This window comes from Chiloscyllium punctatum, chromosome 16 (genome assembly GCF_047496795.1).
Source record: "Chiloscyllium punctatum isolate Juve2018m chromosome 16, sChiPun1.3, whole genome shotgun sequence".
In the NCBI taxonomy this organism is placed as follows: Eukaryota; Metazoa; Chordata; class Chondrichthyes; order Orectolobiformes; family Hemiscylliidae; genus Chiloscyllium; species Chiloscyllium punctatum.
In genome coordinates this window covers 5,249,927-5,270,922 of record NC_092754.1, presented here as the reverse complement: position 1 = coordinate 5,270,922, position 20,996 = coordinate 5,249,927, and the positions used below count along the sequence as shown (strand labels likewise).

Below are 20,996 nucleotides of genomic sequence, written 5' to 3'. Positions count from 1 at the left end.
TGCACTTTTGGTTCTGTTTCGCACATTGAGATATTACGAAGTGTGTTCTTTTCAGTACAGGTATGCTGTTGATCAAAATGCAGAAGGACTTTTTAAAAACCTGTTTGTATGGAGCTTTCATCAATAATCTGGGTAGTTGAGTAATACTTGGTAATGGCTAAGCAGCAAACATAAAGCACTCCAGTTCTGGTTCAATGTTTGTAGAGAAGTAAAGAACTTTTGTGGTGTTCTCGTTAATCCCTGTTCTGGGCCTCTGTCTAGAAATACAGATTTTAGCTTTTGTGCAATAATTAGGAGTAAGTGTTTTTGCTTTAAGCCAACTTCTTGTATGTATGTATTTTTAGAATAATCTCTCTTCCCCTCCCCACCCTGGTGGTTCTCTTAAGGAAATGCATCAGCTCAGCTCACTCCCCTCACCTCTGCTTGCTATCTTAACATGATACTTGATTGGAAGAAAGATAAGTTTGTGGAACAAAGAAAGCTTGCATTTATGTATTGTCTTTCATTTCCTTGAGATTCCCCAAGCAGATTTGAACCCAGTGGCATACTTCCAGGCTGTGGTCATTCTTAAATTGCAGATTATGATGTAAGTTCACTATATGTTTTATTTGGGAACTTGGGTTTTAAAATGGTGGAAAAGCCGATTTGAATGGTTAGTTCTGTGAGGTTCCTGATTTTTTTTAAAATCAGAAGTGAAAATCATTTTGAACAGTGACTTAAAAACAGTGTTTACAATGAAGTCAAGTGATTTTTCGTTAAATAACCAGCAAGTCACTTGCGGAGATAATTAACATGCTTGCTGTCTTGAATTTTTTGACAGAGATTTCGAAAGATAAAAACAAGTTCCTTCAGAGAGATGAGGTTCATAACAGCAGAATAGCAGCCTCCAAGTAGTCAGGGCTGGGGGAGACATCATAAAAAGCTCAGAAGTCAGTGGGAAGAATTCCGCAGAAGCAGAATGCTGTGGAGGTGTCAGAGTAATAAATTTTATAAGTCTGTTGAAGACATGAGTTTAGGGTATCCATGTCAAGCAGTAATTGAGCTGAGTTAACAGTTCATAGTAAGATGTGGGAGAGATATTAAAAAGACAATAGCATCTAATGAAGTGTGGTGGAAAGGAAGCTCATTACAGCTGAGTGAGAATCTTTAGCGTGGAGATGGGGATGACTCTTCACTGAGGACTGAGAGTCTGTAAAGTTATTGCTAGGTGAAAAAGGATGAATCTTTCTTTCTCATATTTGTGTAGAGTAATGATTCCTTCTTTCTTTTGTGTAGAAAGACTTGTGTATCCATCTATTAAAAGTACATGAACAGCCTATTGTCAAAATCATGGTCTCCAAAGTGTGGAAGGAGGCCATTCAGCCCATCAAGTCCACACTGACCCTCTAAAGAGTATCCCACCCAGACCCAGGTCCCCTATCCTGTCCTCATAACCCTGTATTTCTCATGGCTAATCTGTCCTAATCTGCACATCTTTGGACTGTGGGACAAAACTGGAACACCTGGCGGAAATCCACACAGACGTGTGGAAAATGTGCAAACCTCACATGCACACAGTCGCTGGAGGGTGGAATCAAACATGGGTCCCTGGCACTGTGAGGTAGCAGTGCTAACCATTGAGCCATGACTGACCTCCAAGGTAAACAAAAATGAACTTGTGGTCTAGCATGCCAGGTTTCATTCTGGGATCTGACTTGTTCAGCATTACTATCAGCTAAGATCACAATAAAATGGACATGGTAGGAAAGTGTAACGAAGCTGATTGATTGACTGAGGCAATGCCCTATAGAATGCATCAGGTAACAGGAAATCCCGAAGATTAGCTATGTTTCTCTAATTCTGGCTTCTTGTGCATTTCCAATCATTGCTGCACCATTTGGCTGTGCTTTCAGTTGCCTGTGCTGAAGTTCTGAAATTCCCTCTTTGAAACCCTCCTTTCCTTTCTGCCTCCGTTTCCTTCTTTTCAGGCACCTTAAGACCTACCTTTCTGATAACGCTTTTAGCCATTTGATCTCATATCTCCTTATGTGCCTTGGTGTCATACTTTATTATAATGAGTGGGTGCCAGTATTGCACTGGGGAGGACAAAGTTAAAAATTGCACAACATCAGGTTATAGTCCAACAGATTTATTTGGAATTACGAGTTTTCGGAGTGCTGCTCCTTTATCAGGTAGCTAATGGGGCAGGATCATAAGACATAGAATTTATAGCAGAAGATCATAGTGTCATGCAACTGATGTGATATATTGAACAAACCAAGATTGCTTTTAAGTCTTCAATTAGGTTTCAATTCATTAATATGTAAATCCCAGAACTTCTTTCAAGTCACATTCCCAAGATAACTTGAGGTTTTACATTTTAAAAAGAAAAGTGACATCTTTGCTCGGACAATGCATTAAAGGTGTGAGGTTAGAGTCTTGAGTCAGACTGGTTCTATTTCTAAAATAGGTATTTATAAACGGTCACATGCCTGCAGATTGTGTGCTTTTTGAACAAATTAGGATGTATCTGCAAATACAATTCTGCAAATGGGTTGTGTGATTTTTATGCTTTATTATATAATACTCCTGTAAAGTACCTTCAAACATGTCATTTCATTACTGGAGCTATCTAAATATAATTTGTTGCAGTAAGTAAATTACTTCTCAGTATTTTGACAAGAGGAGGTTTTGGGATAATAACTGAAAAGATTCCTCTTAGCAATTTGCATTTGAAATTTAAAACAAAAATCTTTTTTTCCCTGCATTTTCACTTCAGCCCTGCAGATGGTGCCATGTGCCTGACAATGGCTCTGGGTGGCAGAAGTGCTGCTACTGTGATCTGTCAACAGAGTACAGACGCTGACTCAAATCTGGGTGCTTATAAGGTTCATAACAGGACCTATGTTGTGTTACCTGTTGTATCACGATAACAAAATTATAGATCTGTGATCAAGTTTGTGTGTGGAAGCTGGCATTTCCTGGGATGAAGCAGTTGCCTTTTGCTGAAAGAAATGAACCTGGATCCATTGGAGTTTCAAAGAATTAGGAGTGATAATACTGTCATGTACAAGATCCTGAGGGAACATGACTAAGTGGATACTTTGTGGGACAGACTGGAATGAGGGGGCACAGCTTTAAAGTGGAGATGAGAATTTATTTGAGTTGTGGAAGTTCCCTAGAGAACAATAGGACTTGGGCCATTGAGTGTTTTTAAGGCACAGGAAGACTCTTGCTTGAAGGGAGTCAAAGGATGTGTACGTAACCAGGAAACTGGAGTTGAGGCCACAATCCGATCAGCCAAGATTTTATAAAAGGGAGAGCAGGCTCAATGTGTGGAATGGCCTACACCTGCTCCTAATTCATCTGTTTCTATTTGGACACTTCCTCTGATCCATTTTAAGCAAATTCAGCACTCCATCAGTACTTTTATGAAAAGTAGAATTACTTCACCATCAAATTTGGCATATCAAGCAAATGTGAAGACCTGATCCTGATTCTGCTGTGCGAGTCACTGTTAGGCATTCTACTCCATCTAAGTATTCAGTTCAGTTTTAACTCTGAATTCAGGCTGTGTTTATATAGGAACTGATCAAAGCAAAGCAGCTTTGTTCCAACATTGCAGCTTTTGTGAACTGTATAAAACAGTGTGATTTGTCAACTGATTCAACATAAGTTCATACGCTGTTTTGGATAAAATATGCTGCAGTTTGTTTTCTCTTTGGATGGTGTAGAACACGGACAGTGTTCAAAACTTTATCTATTAAATTACCCTGTTTGGTATGTCATGGCAGATGTTACTTGAGCCTGGACCTCCTGGCTCAGAGGTAGGGACACAATCACTGCTCAATAAGACCTGAAACGTGTACTTTATACTATGAGCAGGGCACACTGTCAATTGAAAATAATGTATCACTGTAATCTGTCAAGCCCTCTGTTACGAGTAATGATTAATCTGAAGCAGCTATCAAATGATGGAGGCGTTTTTGTGTTTCTGACAAGGAAATTTCAATACGTGGCATAAACAATTCACATTGGGATACCTGGAATTATGGAAAATGAACCACCTGTGACAATCTGAGAAGCCTGTGCCCATTGCAACATGACTGCAGTCAGTGTTGCTTGAGGGTTTTATTTTCTGTAACTTCCCATTTGATAATGTATATGCTCAGTTGTTGGTATTGTGCTTAACAGAGCAGTCGAAAACCCAGTTTGTGGAGTGTTAATTATGAGTCAGCCCACCCAAGGGTTTTCTCCACAATGTTATTTCAGCTAATCAAAAGCAACAGCAAGGTGTTTCTGATAGTATTGAAGTCCTGCTTCTGTCAGTGAAAGTTTTCATTTATGATGAAGCATTTCTAAAATTGGTACTTTTCTTTTTGTAAAGCTATTGTATAAACTCATCTATACATGGTCTAAACCATGATGGCTGGTTTCTGTCTTGCCCACCCTCTGCTCATGCAACCAGTTATGACTTTGCTATTACCTTCAAGATTGAAAATTTCTGTTATAAACACTGGAAATTTTGACTCTTCAATGTACACACCATCATTCTCAATTCTGAAGCTACTAACTGCCACGTCAACTTAGTATAGGTAGCAATCCCCTGAGAATAGAGACATGAGTTGTCTCAATACGTAAAGTATAGTAACCAGGGAGTTCTGAGGCAGCAAAACCAGCCAACATGTGTGGTATAAACACACACATATACTCTCTCTCACGCACTCACTCACACACTTGCTCCCTCATGCATGCTGTCACTCTCGCTCACTCTCTCTCTCGCTCTGTCACACACACTCTCTCACGTGTGTGCACACCTCACTCACTCACTCACTCACTCACTCACTCACTCACTCACTCACTCACTCACTCACTCACTCACTCACTCACTCACTCACTCACTCACTCACTCACTCACTCACTCACTCACAATCAATAGGCATACAGAAAAAACAAACCACCTGAGGTTACTAGGCAATTTATTTTTAATTGAGCTCTTGGCTCTTGTTGTGTATCCTCTGAATCTAAAGTTGTTTCTGTGAAACCCCTCATACTGGTGTCACACAGAACAGGCCATTCGGCTGATCTTGTCTCTCCTGACTTTGTTCTCATTCTTCTCCTTTCACTTTACCAAGTGTATCAGAGTTTCTTGCCATTCATTTTTCTCTATACTTAGTTGGTTTTCGATTAAATGTGAGTTTCATGCTTTGGGTGCTCTCTGCATAAATACGTTTCTCTGAATATTTATTCAGTTTTTTTTGGATCCACCATCTTTTTTTGATATTGTACTCATGATATCATGGTCATGAACGCCACTGTTCAGTTTGTTCCAGTGCATGAAAGCATTTCCGATGTTTTCTGTAGATTGAGTATTATACATTATCCTGGAGTCTTCAAGCTGTAGAGTCTTCAGCTATTGTTTTACATACTTTTTAAAACTGCTGTAGTTTAAAACTACAAGCTGTGGCATTCTGGGGCTGAATTAGTCTCCCATTCGTTTGTAGTCAAAGTTCCACATAAACTATAAATCTACCCTTGAGAGGCATTCTCTAAAGCGCATCCTCTCACAAAAGGGTTGGAAAATGAACCAGTTCAGACTTCCTTGCTGGTCAGTCTAATGGGTGTACCCATCTGTGGTTGACAAAGGATTTTGTGGCACTTCTAGAATAAGCACCGGCTGTTCTGGTGTCCTGGCCACCATTTAATTCCTCAAACTAAAACCGGATTGTGTGCACATTTATTTTGTTGCTGTTTGCTACACCCAAATTGACACAACATTGCTTGTAATTTAAAATTTACTCCATTGGTTATAAAGCATCCCAAGGACACTATCTACTTGCAAATTTTTCCTTTCTGTGAGATAGAGTGTAAAAAACACCGCTATATACTTAATTTTACAAATTATACAGCTTGAGTAGGTAATTGGACTTCAGAAGGGGATTGATAGATGATGCTAAGGTTGGCCAGTAAATATAAACAATTAAATAATTCTAAATGGCCTCTGGATGGAGAGGATTTGATGGGCTGAATGGTCTTTTATTGCTCCAGACTTTGCTGTTATATTTGGATTCAGATTGCTTTCTTGTTTCTAAATTTAACCCATTTTCCTGATCAGCCTGTTCAGAAATGTTATTACACCCCTTGGGAACAGGTGGATCTTGAAGCCTGGCCTCTTGGTTCAGGGGTAGGGACACTACCAATACATCACAAAAGACTCTAGATCACTTTTTCTTAGCAAGTGACAAATATAGGAATAGGTGTAGGCCATTCAGCCATTGATTCTGATGAACTTGTAAAGTCCAGATGTACTGGTGTACATTAATAATGAAAGACATTTGTGTAGGCTACTAGTATAGTGTGGCAGTCAGGGCTAGTTTTTCAAAAACATTGTAATTTTTGAGCTTCAGTAGGTAGGAATTTGATTTGAGGGAGGTGAATTTTCTGATTCCCTACGTCATTTTCAATTATCATTTATTCCACATTATTTTTCCTTTCTTCCTAGTTTTAATTTTGAGTCTTGCAGGAGCCTGGGAAGGTTGGAGTCTTTGAGAATTAGATACACATGCTGTGAGCAAATCCACTGTGGTTGATGACTATACCTGTAACTTGTTTCAGGTAATCCAAATTATGAGAGTTAGTGTATTTCACTAGGATGTTATAACCCAGTTTACTGCATGTGTTCATGAGTACGATCCAGTGATGAGGTATTGGGACCTGAGACCAGGAACACACTCCATAATGCAGGGGTGAGACAGAATTGTGCCTGTGGTTACTTTTATCTTGGTGTTGTATTAACTTGTTTGCTGCTGGCTCATGGAATCCGTGTGAACCCAGTCATTGGCTTAGTGCACTCACTCCTGCAGCTCATCTGGAATCCAAACTGAAACTGAAGGCTACTTGTCGTTTGCACAAGTTTGAGGAAGTCGAGGTGTCCACTCATGGGATCATATGGAGACCAGGGAAATGGCAGCTGTAAACCCTTTCAATTGAGAATGATGTATAGCTGCAGTAGTGGACTTGCTGAACGTTTTTTTCTTTTGACAAATGAATAACTAAGGTACATTTTATGAACTGTTCTCGCTGTACTTTAAGAGAATTCATTGTCTACATTACTCGGATGTTGTTGGATATGAACTCAGTCTATCATTTGGCAAATGTCACTTGGAAATTACACTACAATATATTAGAGTTAAGGCTAACATATTCAAATCCCGTTCTCGTGTTAACTAATTTATTGAAGGAATTATCCAGAGTACCATAAATAGGTCAGAACCTTTATTAAGACAGTTGGCAGAGATTTGGTAAATTTCCAGCTGTGGTGCACAGAAACTGAAACAAAAATTTTTCTTCAGTCACAAAATATGGACATCACTGACTTTATTATCTATTCCTGGTTGTCCTATAGTAGTTAGTCGCAAGTTGTCTATGTGGTATACGTTAACCCACAGTGCTGTTAGGGAGCTCTCCTTGGACATAGGAAAACAGTAATATCATTCCAAATCAGAATGGTGTGTGACTTAGAGGGGAACCTAACAGATGGGTTGTGAATCCAAACATCCACTATCCTTGCTGTTATTAGAGGATAGAGCTTGTGGGTTTGGAAAGTGGTATATAAACAAGGTTATTGCAGTGTAGACAATACACATAGTTGCCAGTGTCTATCAACCAGATGGATTTTGCTTTAGTTTCATGGTCATCATTATAGATTTTATTAATTGATTTCAATTTAAATTCCACCAACTTCTGCGGTCGGATTTGAGCCTCTGTCCCCAGAATGTAAGTCTGCATTTAGGCCTCAGAATTACTAATCCAGTAAGATGACAATGTAAATCTAAAAACAGCATATTGAGCAATGTAGCTCAAAACCCAAATCGGTGTAGAGCTCCAGATCAAAAAAGAAATTGCTGCAAATCCAGAATTTTGTGAAATGCGAAGGAAGCATAGTTCAGACGTAAAAATATTTACAGTGCATAGCCATCTTAAAAATGACCTAGCCTATCTTGGTTCATTTGAGAAACTGTGGGTTGCCATCTTGGGGGGAGTATTCAAAACTGTTTGGAGGAAGTTTACACACAATGCATTGCTTACAGGCAACTGGTGAGCACTTTTAAAGTAGAAAGTGCCGAACAGGGCCCTATAAGGCTGTAATTAGTGCAAGCAGTTTTGATGATTAACCCATGCGTATGAAGATCGAACAGCCTTTGATTGTTAGACTTTGATATTGAATAGTTCCTTTTAAATCATGCCAAGCGCCAGCAAATAATACGAGATGTTTGTATGTTATTTTTCTTTTGTGCAGCAATTTAAAAAGAATGCAATTTTTCTTTTAAGGCAGTGTGGTGGAGTGATTTGAAGAGACTTGTGTATTGCATTTGACCAATGCTCACTTTCATGTTGACAAAAGAAGCCAACTGGATAAGAAAACTGTAACCATAATCTGTTCTTCAGCACTCTTTTTCTCTCCCCACCTTCCCCCCCGCCCTCACCTCATGCTTTCATTTGAAAAGTTGAAAAGACAAAATGAAAATAACGCATGCTCCAGTTTTCTCAGCATCTGTTCATTTCCTTATTAAGACATAAAATTCTGTTTAAAATAAATACTGTGAAGTCTCTTGGAATTACCATTAAAGTAGAGTTAATGCACATTTGGTATCAAAATTGTAGAACTCAATTTGTTTATCCTGACTGTGTCTGGGTAATGTAGGGACAAGATCCCTCTTGTATTTGGCTCACAGTTTGGTGTTGGAATGGTTGGTGATGTCACCAGGTTCAATGCAAGAATGCTTATTCTCTTGTTCTTTTCCTCCCTTCAGTAAGTATAATTTTTATCGCCATGGTGCATTAACTATAGTGTACCTTGGTATGGAGTTGAAACGGTCACAGGGCAGTTGAATTGAATAGCCAGTCGGTAGCCTCATGTGATCATCGTAGAGCAGCAATGATCAAATTTGCAGTGAGTTCTATTTTACTGACTTCTCAGTCATGGCCAGGTCATCTTGAAGAGAGGGACTGAAGAACCTCCATGCAAAAAGGGAAAACAGATTAAAAGATAAATAAGCTTAGACAGGTCTTCTGCATTTTACAAAGAAGGTTACACACCAAATGACACTGCAGACTCCTAGCAATAGAAGAGGGTCTTGGTGTTGGACAGTGCTGAGAAAATGTGGAGTTTTCACACTATCAGGATTCCTTGCTATAAAATGCTTTTGAATTTTCATCAAACTTTTATATTTTTTCAGCTCATGAAGATTTACATTTCTTACCATGCTGAATAATTTAGTGATGTAGTTCAGTTTACAAAGCATCCAGAAGATGATGCTCTAACTTAATCTTTGTTCTGTTCACAGTCAGATTCTCCTCCTGGGAGGGAGGATGCTGCCCCAAGGGAACAGCTGGTAAGTCGTCAAACATTCTTGAAACTGTGTTTATGGAAACTTTTCATGACAATAGCTTACTCATAAACATAATGTTTTAAATGAGAAATTACTTTCTCGAGAATTCCATAGACCCCTGGAGCCTTTCTTTACCTTGTGCCAGCCTGGGGAAAATCCTGTTAAGCAGCAGCAAGGGACTGTAGCAGAATGGCACTGGGCTACCCATAAGGAAAAACTTTTCTAACGTAAAGCACCATCAAATATCGTATATGGGATATGTGTTTGGGCTGCTTTCATTTTGTAGCAGCTGACTGCAACGCACCCCTACTTAATTATCGTGGTCATATTGCTATAATATTTCAAAGGGGCTGTTGTGGGCAGTGGCAGTGTCCCTACTTCTGAGCCAGCAGACCCTGGTTCAAATCCCACCTGCTCTCAGGATGTGTAACAACATCTCTGAACAGAAAATATATCTGTAATCTTTCAATGCTCTGCAGATACAGGGGTGCTGCCAGAGGACTGGAGAATTATAAATGCTCAAAGAACTTGAAGAATAAACTCAACAGCAATAGAGTTTAACTATGGTGGTGGGACAACATTTTGAAATAATGATCTGGGACAAAATGATTAGATACTTGGATGTGTGAAATAGTTAAGGAAAGCCAGCATGGATTTGGTGAAGACAATTTGTGTTTAGTTTGCTTGATTGAGTTTTTGATTAGGTGATAAAGAAGGGTTGATGTGGAAATATAGTTAGTATATGCCCGTGGACTTGATGACATTTGATGCAGTGCACATAAAAGGCTTGTCATTATAGATGAAGCCAATAAAATAAAAAGGACAGTAGCATGGGTCATAAGGTGGCTGAATGCTAGGAAACAGTAATGGTAAACTGTTGTTTTTTGGACTGGAGGAAGGGTTTATACTGGAGTTCTCCAGGGGCTATTGTAAGAGTCCTTGTTTTTCTTTGTACTTATTTATGACCTCAACTTGGACGTACAGGGCACAGTTTCAAAATGTGTGGATGACGATATTGTAAACTGTGGGAAGGAGAATGATAGACTTCAAGAGGACAAGGAATGGTGGAATTGCAAAACAGATGGCACTTAAAGTTTTTAATAGACTGGCTCAAGAAGATCAAAATTGTATTTGTAAGACAAACAGTTCTGGGGAAGGGAGGAGTTGTTTCCAGTGCAGAAGACCACAGTTACATGGAAAGATGTTGAGACAAATTATGTTTTCATTTAGTAGCTTTTTGGAAAAATGGGGAGTATTTGGTCATTTCAGAAATGTAATAATACTAACTTTAGGAAGAGGGTAAGGTAGGTTGGTCTGTTTTCTTCAGGAGATGAAATCGGTTGTATAAATTATACTTTTCATGCTGAAAATTTACCTTTGGGCTTGAACAAACCTCTTGACATTAATCAGTGATACAAAAAAATTTCAAACTGGTAAAATTGGTAGCTTTGTTGTTTCGAAAGGAAACCATGCCTCAGCACCAAGCTGAGTTTTCTCTTGATAATAATGTGCAGGTAGAAGAGTTTGGTGGGAGTGAATGTGCTTAATGTGCTGAATAGTTTTTTTTAATGTTCCTACCAATGTTTTAACAATCACTTAGAATACCTCTGTGTTGATGCTGTGCTGTGTCTCATTTACCATATCTAATGCTTATTTTGCAGTCTTTTGATCATGCGTATCCATGGACATAGTGACATTTCAGAAGTTAATTCTGAGACAGTAGTTGTTCCTGCTGACTATTTACCTTCCCTTGAGATACTGTGACATTTTCTAGAACACATAAGGGGGTCTTTAAATCAGAAAGGCATAAGGACTCTGTTTTTTAAATCATTTGCCATCTTTATCATAGAAATACATAGTTTTATCAACTTTACAGGTGAATTCTCCAACTTTTCTAATAAAGCACGGAGCCACTGACGTTTGTTTTAAAGTTTCAGAACAATTCAGTTTAGGACTTCAATGATGCTGTCTAAGGTCATAGAAACATAGAAATAAGAACATTAGGCCAGAAAACCCTTCGAACCTGCATTCAGCCTGATCGAGGCTGATCAACTTGTTATATTCTCTGTTCCTGCTTTAAACCCATACCCTTTAATACCTTTATCCGTAAGGACTATATTTAAATTCTTGAGAGCATTGAATGTTTTGACTTTCACAGTACGAAGTTAATCACTCAACTTTATACAGAACAGAGGATGTGGAATGTCTTTTATGAGGTGATGGTGCAGTGGTGATGTCAATTAACTAATAACCTAGTGGCCCAGGTTAGTATTGTAGGACCATGAATTTAGAATGTAAAGTTACCCTCGGCAATGGTGAGCAAGACAACTATCATTCATTGTTGTAAACTCCCATCTGATTCATAAATATCTTTAGGAAAAGAAAATCTGTTGCTCTTGAGCAGTTTGACCTCCATGTGACTCCAGACCAACAGCAATGTGGTTGATTCTTAACTACCATCTGAAATGGCTTAGCAAGCCAATTGTTCAAGGCCGGGTTAGGGATGGGCAACAAATGCTGGTCTGGCCAGCAATGCCCACATCCGCTGAAAGAATGAATGAATAAATATAAGTAAGTACATTTGGAAAAGGGCAGTAGAAAGTAAATCATGGAGTTTGAACAAATAGGTGGCAGGCTGATGCACTAAAACAGCTGGATGGTTCATGAATAGAGTTCTTGGCTTTCAGGTTTTGGGTTAGTGATTGCTCTTCTGCAGGAAAGAATAGAACTTTTTTTGTTGGGGGAAAAGTGCAGATTAATTGAAACTATTTTTGTATGCTTTCTTTAATAGTTTTTGAACTAAAAGATTTGTCTGGCAGTTCTACTGATTGGTGTGAATCATGTATTGGAAAGGCAACTGCTGGCAGAGAAAAAAAACATGGAAATTGATTTGACAACAAATGAAGTGGCTTTATTTTGCAGCATTGCGGTTAATTTATTAACCTGTGTGGTTTGCGGAGTAAATTTACTTCAGGTAGTTTTTACCGGAGACCCTCCGATCCTGTTTTCCCAACCATTATGTTTTTGTTTTCTGTCACACCCTCCTAATACTAAGATGACTAAATGACTGAACATCAGTAGCACATGTTACAACATGGCCTGATTGAATTCAAAATGAAATAATTTATTTTGCATTTGCATTGCCAGTTCATCACCCCTGGTAACCCTGCAGTGGGAATGTATTGAGCCACAACCACTTTGAAAAAGGAGTTTGTCTCAGCAATTGTGGCAATGCAAGTTTATTTGATGTCTGCATTAATCCAAAGTGGTGGAGATGACCATTTTTTTGGGGTGCTCTTTGAGTCCATGCCTGTTTCAGATAGGGTAGTAAAATGATTTCTTTGTCAGTGACCCACATCAACTCTAATCAACCACTGGGGAGTACAGTGACCCCTCAAAAATAAATGCTGTTCAAAGGGGGAAAAACTGCAGCTACTCTTATCTTGGATGCCTTCAGTTGTTTTAATGTGGATCTGGGTGTTTGTAAAAAAGATCCCCCAGTGTGAACAAGAAAGGTTTACAACAATGAGATCCACATTCAATAACACAGAAGCACCTTGTGGATTTAAATGTTAGTTCATTGTATTCTGTTTTGTTGATTGAGAGTACCTGTGCAATTTTGCAAGATTAATGCAAAACAGTTGGGACATGATTATTGGGTGAGCATGTTTACTACAGCTTACACAGCTGATTAACAATTAAACTGTCATGTTCTTGAGGCAGTCTCACAGAAGGTCAGTTACTTAAGTGCTCCTTGCTCAAAGAAAGACTTGGGTAGAGACAGAGCAGTTACCCTCTTTAAGGAATCTGCAATGGTAGATAGCTGTGTTATGGCAGATGATGTGGCAAAGCAAGTACTGCCATGTCCTGGAAATCAAATGCACAATGTGTGGGAGGGGAAAGGAGAAGATAATAAATTATGTCATGTAAAGATATATTAGTTAAAGAAGACATCGTAGTTTATAGGAGGAATGTGCATTACTTCAAATGTGACCTGATATGCTGAAAGATTAGCTGACTGTTACATGCCAGGAGAGGTAACAGTGCAAGGTGAAACAGAAAGTCATGGACAAGATGGAACTCTTGTGAAGGGAGTTTGAGCAGTTATTTATTAAATTAATGGATAAGTCTGCTGCATAGTAATTTTGGAATTTCTCTTGTGCCACATGCTTGGCCAACCAAACACAGATTAAAGATATTAACACGTGGCCTAATGGATGACATGGAAAGAATCAAAGGCCCCAGGAAGTTTCCTCCTTTTCTCATGTATTTTGTCCATTATATTTTTGTAATAAGGAGCTCTGACTTGTGCATACATGTGAAGAGTGTTAAATAAATGCAAGCAGAGACACAATAGATGGAATAGGTTCCAGAAAAATTGGGCAACACCAGTGTCTTAGAGATAAATAAAGCAGTAGGGAGTAATGTAGGGAGGGGTATGGAAGGATACAGCTTGGGAGGGTGGGGACAGAGAATAAGGAAAAAAAAACACAAGAGAAAGAACGTAGTGTATGAATGTATCAAAATTTCAGTACTTCTATTTGTGCAAAACTTTATAAATGAAACAAGCAACTAAAAGCATCAATTTGAATGGAGGAGCATGATGCTGATTTGACAGAAGTTTATTTTAAATCAGAGCCATATCGGGAATGAAATAAAAGCAAATTACAGTGGATGCTGGAATCTGAAACCAAAAGAGAAAATGCTGGAAAATCTCAGCAGGTCTGGCAGCATCTGTAAGGAGAGAAAAGAGCTGACGTTTTGAGTCTAACTGACCCTTTAGCTTTGACAAAGGGTTTGGGAATGAAGTAGTCCTGACCATTCAATTGCCAGAAGGTGGAGAAAGGAATGGGAGTAGGTTGGCATCGTTCATTACGGGCATAAGTACAGACAAGGAGAGGATATTTTTTGACAATAATATTCAGAGGAATAAAGACCTTACAAAAAAATTTATCCGCTGGTAGAATGATCATGCAAGAAATTTGAAATGAATATAGGAAATGCTCTGCAGTGGGTCCGTTGGTATCTGTGGACAGAGTAAACCAGTTAACATTTCAGACTTTGACCCTTCCTCAGACTGGAAGCTAATTACAAATGAAAAGCATTTAAAACAGCAAGAGATCATAACAAGACCTATGGGGAGGTGGGGAGAGAAGGATAGAGGCGCTATTGTTGTGGTCACTGGAAGAAAACCTGTGAACACTGACATGGGAAAATAAAGGAATGAAGTGACAAGTGCTCAAGTGAAAACAGTTAAAAGACACGTGAAATGAGCACGAGACATTTCTTTGGCTTTTCACTTTCCCTTGCTCTGTTCCTTTTAAAATCATGTTTATCTGTACAATTCGGACTGTGACAAAAATCCGTAATATTAACTCATGTATTCTTTCTAAGAGAGGATGCTATTTTTCCAATCATTTTCGATGGCAAAGCAGAACGAGTGAGTAACCTGAAAGTAAGAGAATGCTTGGGAAAATAGTGATGATAACCTAATTAGGTTCACATTGAAAACAAAGAGGAAGAGTCAGCTAAGTAATTAGCTTGGAAATTAGCTCATTTCAGTGGGTTGAAAGGGGATCACGCACAGAATAATTGGTTGGAAGAAAGAAGTGGCAGATCAAACACCCAACCAGCAGTGCAGATATTTAGAGGGATAGATAAAGTTAAATACATTCCAACAAAGAGTAAAGGGTTATGTTAAAGAGCAGGGCTACCAGGGGTAATGAGAAGCTTAATAGAGGTATATAATAAAGACAGGGGTGATAACACACAAGTAAACAATGAGAATTATAAAAGGTTTGGAAGGCTTAAGAGGGAATGTGAAAGAAAATTGATCAACATAAAGGGTAATATCAAGTGCTATCATATGGACGTGAAAATTAAAAGATCATCTAAGATGGGTTGAGACCATTTAGAGGTAATGAGGGCCATCCTGAGCTAGAGGAAATGGCACAGATACTTAATAAGCAGCCATTAGATTTTACTAAGGGGAGTAAAAGTGACTTAGGAGTACTTGAGGATGATGTGGACAAAATCGGCTTTATCCTAATCATGGGTACATATCTAGGCTGAAATTAGTGAATATAGAAAAGCAAGGACTGGTCAGAAACAGTGAATGTGAATTTGTAAAGAATAGGCCATGTTAGGCTCTGATAATTTAACTTTAGGAGAAAGTGAGGATTGCACATGCTGGAGAGTCAGAGTCAAAAAGTGTGGTGCTGGAAAAGCACAGCAGGACAGGTGGCATCTGAGGTCCAGTGAAGTTGACGTTGCGGGTATAAGCCCTTACCTTTAGGACAACTTCAAATATAAACGTAAGGGGATTATGTAGTAACTCTTACCGTTACCACTTGAAGAATAAATAGGGAAGTTAGAAGAAACCTTTTACATTTAGGGTAATTGAGCATTGAATGCATTTCAGAAGTGACTAGAGTCGGAGATTATAGCATTGTTTAAAAAGGAATTGTAGTAGTGTCTAAAAAGAAGAAATATTAAGGATAAGGTTAAAGAACAAAATGACTAGATTTGGCAGTTCAAATTGAAGAGATTCCAGTGGCATGAACCTGATACAGTTGATGCTTCCTTCAGTGTTGCAAACTCTGCCATTAACTATATTGCAGCTTTTTTAAGTGGACAAACAGAATCAGCAAGATCCTGGGTGTCCAAGTTGACTTTATCTGGAAGGGATTGACAAGAATCATTACTTGCAAAGCTATATATCAGTTTTATTTCAGAAACAGTGGTTACCTTTGATTGTAAAGTATTTTGCTGGTAGAAAAGAGCTATCATGTGAGGCTGGATTGCCTAGATCATGATGGGCTGATGAGGTTTCCTAGTTAGTGAAATATTGCTCAAAAGTTAATACTTTCTAACATTTGGCTTGTTGTCTCCATTGACTGCGGATAATATTTAAACGAGGTACTTTGGTAGGGGAGAGGTTTGAAATTATTGCTTACACATCACATTAAAAAATTTCCATGTTAAATAACATGCAAAGGGTTCAAATGCAGCATGTTTGGCATGACTTAACTTTTCAGTAGGTTTAATATCCCAAGCACAGCTTTGTTTCCATTCAGGCTGTGTTTGGCGGTTCAATCTCTTTTATATAAAAAATAAGCTATAAATTAAGGGTATGTTTAAATGATATTACATATGAATACACAAGCTGCCTGAATTTTTGTTCAAAGTAGGATATTGGCAATCTGCAGTGGGACTTTATTATCTATCACCGTAAAAGTGCAAGCTTCTGAAATCTCCGTAAGAGCAAGTTGGTGTTAAGTGAAAATTTCAAAGCCAAGTTTAAATTCATGCTTCACAAATTAAATTAAAGAATGTGCAGCAGTAAATTCCAAGTAGTCATCCAAACCCAGTTTTACAATAGCAAAATACTGTGGGTGCTGCTAATCTCAGGCAGCTTCTGTGGAGGGAGGAAATGACTTTTTTTGTCGGAATACAATGGTTTTATTACCTCAGCTTTTTAAAAATATATATATTTTTACGCAATCTTAACTGTTCTTCAAATTTCACATAACAAAGAATATTTTTCTGGTTTTTAATCCTCAAGTAGGAGGATTGTTATGGTGCACAAACAGAGTGGCAGTGTTTGGAGTACTTTTGACCACTTTTAAAAATGTACAACCAAATTAATGCACCTTCAAAGTCTGGTTATTTAAAAGGCTGAAGTTGTTCAGATCTTCATATTTTAAATTCATATTTTAAGAAAAATAATTTCCCTCCACGTAACTCATGCAGTGATGAGGTCTGTTCTGCCAAGGAGACAAATGTAATTAACTATCTGCTTAGCTGTTAATTACCAGGAAGTGTATGATTATTTGTCCTGGGTGACTTGCTTGTCAATTATAGATTCTTCTTCCTCTTTCAACTTGTGAGAGAAGTGACATTCTGTGATTTGGCACCATTCCAGAGAGACCTAGCTGGAATTTGGAACTGATGTGGTTGGAAATTGTAGCCCTGAATGTGAAAATTCCCACTGACTTTGTGCAGTGCTGTGTACTAGAATGAGCTGGCTCAACAATGTTCCTACTTCTGGCCTTGACATACCAATGAAACTTAGAACCTAGAACAGTACAGGCTCTTCAGCCCTTGATATTGTGCTGACCTTTTATCCTACTCTTAGAACAAACTAACCGACATACCCTTCATTTTACTATCATCCATGTGCCTATCCAAGAGTCGTTTAAATGTCCTAATGTATCTGGTTCTACTATCACCGTTGGCGGTGCATTTAGAGTCAGAGTTATAGAGGTGTACAGCATGGAAACAGACCCTTCGGTCCAACCCGTCCATACTGACCAGATATCCCAACCCAATCTAGTCCCACCTTCCAGCACCTGGCCCATCTTCCTCCAAACCCTTCCTATTCATATACCCATCCAAACGCCTCTTAAATGTTGCAATTGTACCAGCCTCTATCACATCCTCTGGCAGATCATTCCATACACGTACCACACTCTGTGTGAAAAAGTTTCCACTTAGGTCTCTTTTATATCTTTCCCCTCTTACCCTAAACTTATGCCCTCTAGTTCTGGACTTCCTGACCCCAGGGAAAAGACTTTGTCTATTTATCCTATCCATGCCTCTCATAATTTTGCAAACCTCTAAGGTCACTCCTCAGCCTCTGGAGCTCTAGGGAAAACAGTCCCAGCCTGTTCAGCCTCTCCCTATAGCTTAGATCCTCCAACCCAGGCAACATCCTTGTAAATCTTTTCTGAACCCTTTCAAGTTTCACAATATGTTTCTGATAGGAAGGACACCAGAATTGTACGCAGTATTCCAACAGTGGCCTGACTAATGTCCTGTACAGCCGCAACATGACCTCCCAACTCCTGTACTCAATACTCTGACCAATAAAGGAAAGCCTACCAAATGCCGCCTTCACCTATTCTATCTCCCTGCGACTCCACTTTCAAGGAGCTTTGAACCTGCACTCCAAGGTCTCTTTGTTCAGCAACACTCCCTAGGACCTTACCATTAAGTGTATAAGTCCTGCTAAGATTTGCTTTCCCAAAATGCAGCACCTTGCATTGATCTGAATTAAACTCCATCTGCCACTTCTCAGCCCATTGGCCCATCTGGTCAAGATCCTGTTGTAATCTGAGGTAACCTTCTTTGCTATCCTCTACACCTCCAATTTTGGTGACATCTACAAACTTACTAACTATACCTCTTACGCTTGCATCCAAATCATTTATGCAAATGACAAAACGTAGAGGGCCCAGCACCGATCCTTGTGGCACTCCATTGGTCACAGGCCTCCAGTCTGAAAAACTACCCTCCACCACCCTCTGTCTTCTACCTTTTGGGCCAGTTCTGTATCCAAATGGCTAGTTCTCCCTGTATTCCATGAGACCTAACCTTGCTAATCAGTTTCCCATGGGGAACCTTGTCGAACACCTTACTGAAGTCCATACAGATCACATCTACCGCTCTGCCCTCATCAATCTTCTTTGTTACTTCTTCAAAAAACTCAATCAAGTTTGTGAGACATGATTTCCCACACACAAAGCCATGTTGACTATCACTAATCAGTCCTTGCCTTTCCCAATACATGTATATCCTGTCCCTCCGGATTCCCTCCAAAAACTTGCCCACTACTGATGTCAGGCTCATTGGTCTATAGTTCCCTGGCTTGTCCTTCCCACCCTTCTTAAACAGTGGCACCACGTTAGCCAACCTCCAGTTTTCCAGCACCTTACCTGTGACTATCAATGATACAAATATCTCAGCAAGAGACCCAGCAATCACTTCTCTAGCTTCCCTCAGAGTTCTAGGGTACACCTGATTTAGGTCCTGGGGATTTATCCACCTTTATGCGTTTCAAGACATCCAGCACTTCTGTAATTTGGACATTTTGTGAGATGTCACCATCTATTTCCCTACAGTCTATATCTTCCATATCCTTTCCACAGTAAATACTAAAGCAAAATACTCCCCCATTTTCTGTGGCACCACACAAAGGCCGCCTTGCTGATCTTTGAGGGGCCCTATACTCTCCCTAGTTACCCTTTTGTCCTTAACGTATTTGTAAAAACCCTTTGGATTCTCCTTAATTCTATTTGCCAAAGCTACGTCATGCCGCCTTTTTGCCCTCCTGATTTCCCTCTTAAGTATACTCCTACTGCCTTTATACTCTTCTAAGGATTCACTCGATCACTGTTTATACCTTACATATGCTTCCTTCTTTTTCTTAACCAAACCCTCAATTTCTTTAGTCATCCAGCCTTTCCTTTTCCCCCTAACAGGAATATACTTTCTCTGGATTCTTGTTATCTCATTTCTGAAGGCTTCCCATTTTCCAGCCGTACCTTTACCTGCCCTCAATCAGGTAAAGTTCTTGCCTAATACCGTCAAAATTGGCCTTTCTCCAATTTAGAACTTCAACTTTTAGATCTGGTCTATCCTTTTCCATCATTATTTTAAATCTAATAGAATTACGGTTGCTGGCCCCCAAGTGCTCTCCCACTGACACTTCAGTCACCTGCCCTGCCTTACTTCCCAAGAGTAGGTCAAGTTTTACACATTCTCTAGTAGGTACATCCACATACTGAATCAGAAAATTTTCTTGTACACACTTAACAAATTCCTCTGCATCTAAACCCTTAACACTATGGCAGTCCCAGTCTGTGTTTGGAAAGTTAAAATCCCCTACCATAACCACCTTATTATTCTTAGAGATAGCTGAGATTTCCTTACAAGTTTGGTTTCTCAATTTCCCTCTGACTATGAGGGGGTGTATAATACAATCCCAATGAGGTGATCATCTCTTTCTTATTTCTCAGTTCCACCCAAATAACTTCCCTGGATGTATTTCCAGGAATATCCTCCCTCAGCACAGCTGTAATGCTATCCCTTATCAAAAATGCCACTTTCCCCTCCTCTCTTGCCTCCCTTTCTATCCTTCCTGCAGCATTTGTATCCTGGAACGTTAAGCTGTCAGTCCTGCCCATCCCTGAGCCATGTTTCTGTAATTGCTATGATATGCCAGGAACATGGGATTGAGTTCATCTGCCTTCCCTGTTAGGCCACTTGCATTGAAATAAATGCAGTTTAATTTATTAGTCCGACCTTGTTCCTGCCTGCTCTGACTGTTTGCCTTGCTTCTGTTCTCAACTGTACCAGTCTCAGTTTGATCTCTTTCCTCACTATCTTCCTGGGTCCCTACCTTACTAGTTTAAATCCTCCCGAGCAGCTCCAGCCAATTTCCCTGCCAGTATATTAGTTCCCTTCCAATTTAGGTGCAATCTGTCCTTCTTGTACAGGTCGCTTCTACCCCGAAAGAGATTCCAATGATTCAACAATGTGAATTGAAGAACAAAATTAAAATTACCTGTTGTATTGTGAGGATGGTTAACCAAATCAGTTCATTGAAGTATATTTGGAAAGTGGCTTCCTTATAGTTGGTGGTGACATTTTCAGACACAGCAGATTTTGTATCACCCTAATGCTAAAATTGGAGGTGCAGCGGACAGCAAAGAGGGTTACCTCCAGATTACAACAGGATCTGGACCAGATGGACCAATGGGCTGAGAAGTGGCAGATGGAGTTTAATTCAGATAAATGCGAGGTGCTGCATTTTGGGAAAGCAAGTCTTAGCAGGACTTATAC

The 20,996-nt window shown here is 39.3% G+C and overlaps 1 protein-coding gene across 3 annotated transcripts in view; it reads left to right on the top strand.

Annotated features, from left to right (window-relative positions):
* pex14 (peroxisomal biogenesis factor 14) overlaps nt 1-20,996 on the top strand; it is a 234,945-nt gene that overhangs the window by 13,385 nt on the left and 200,564 nt on the right. For all 3 annotated transcript variants that reach the window (XM_072586070.1, XM_072586069.1, XM_072586068.1), the window contains exon 2: nt 9,327-9,374. In XM_072586070.1, coding sequence (XP_072442171.1) covers nt 9,327-9,374 — 48 coding nt within the window. The remainder of the gene's footprint in view (nt 1-9,326; nt 9,375-20,996) is intronic.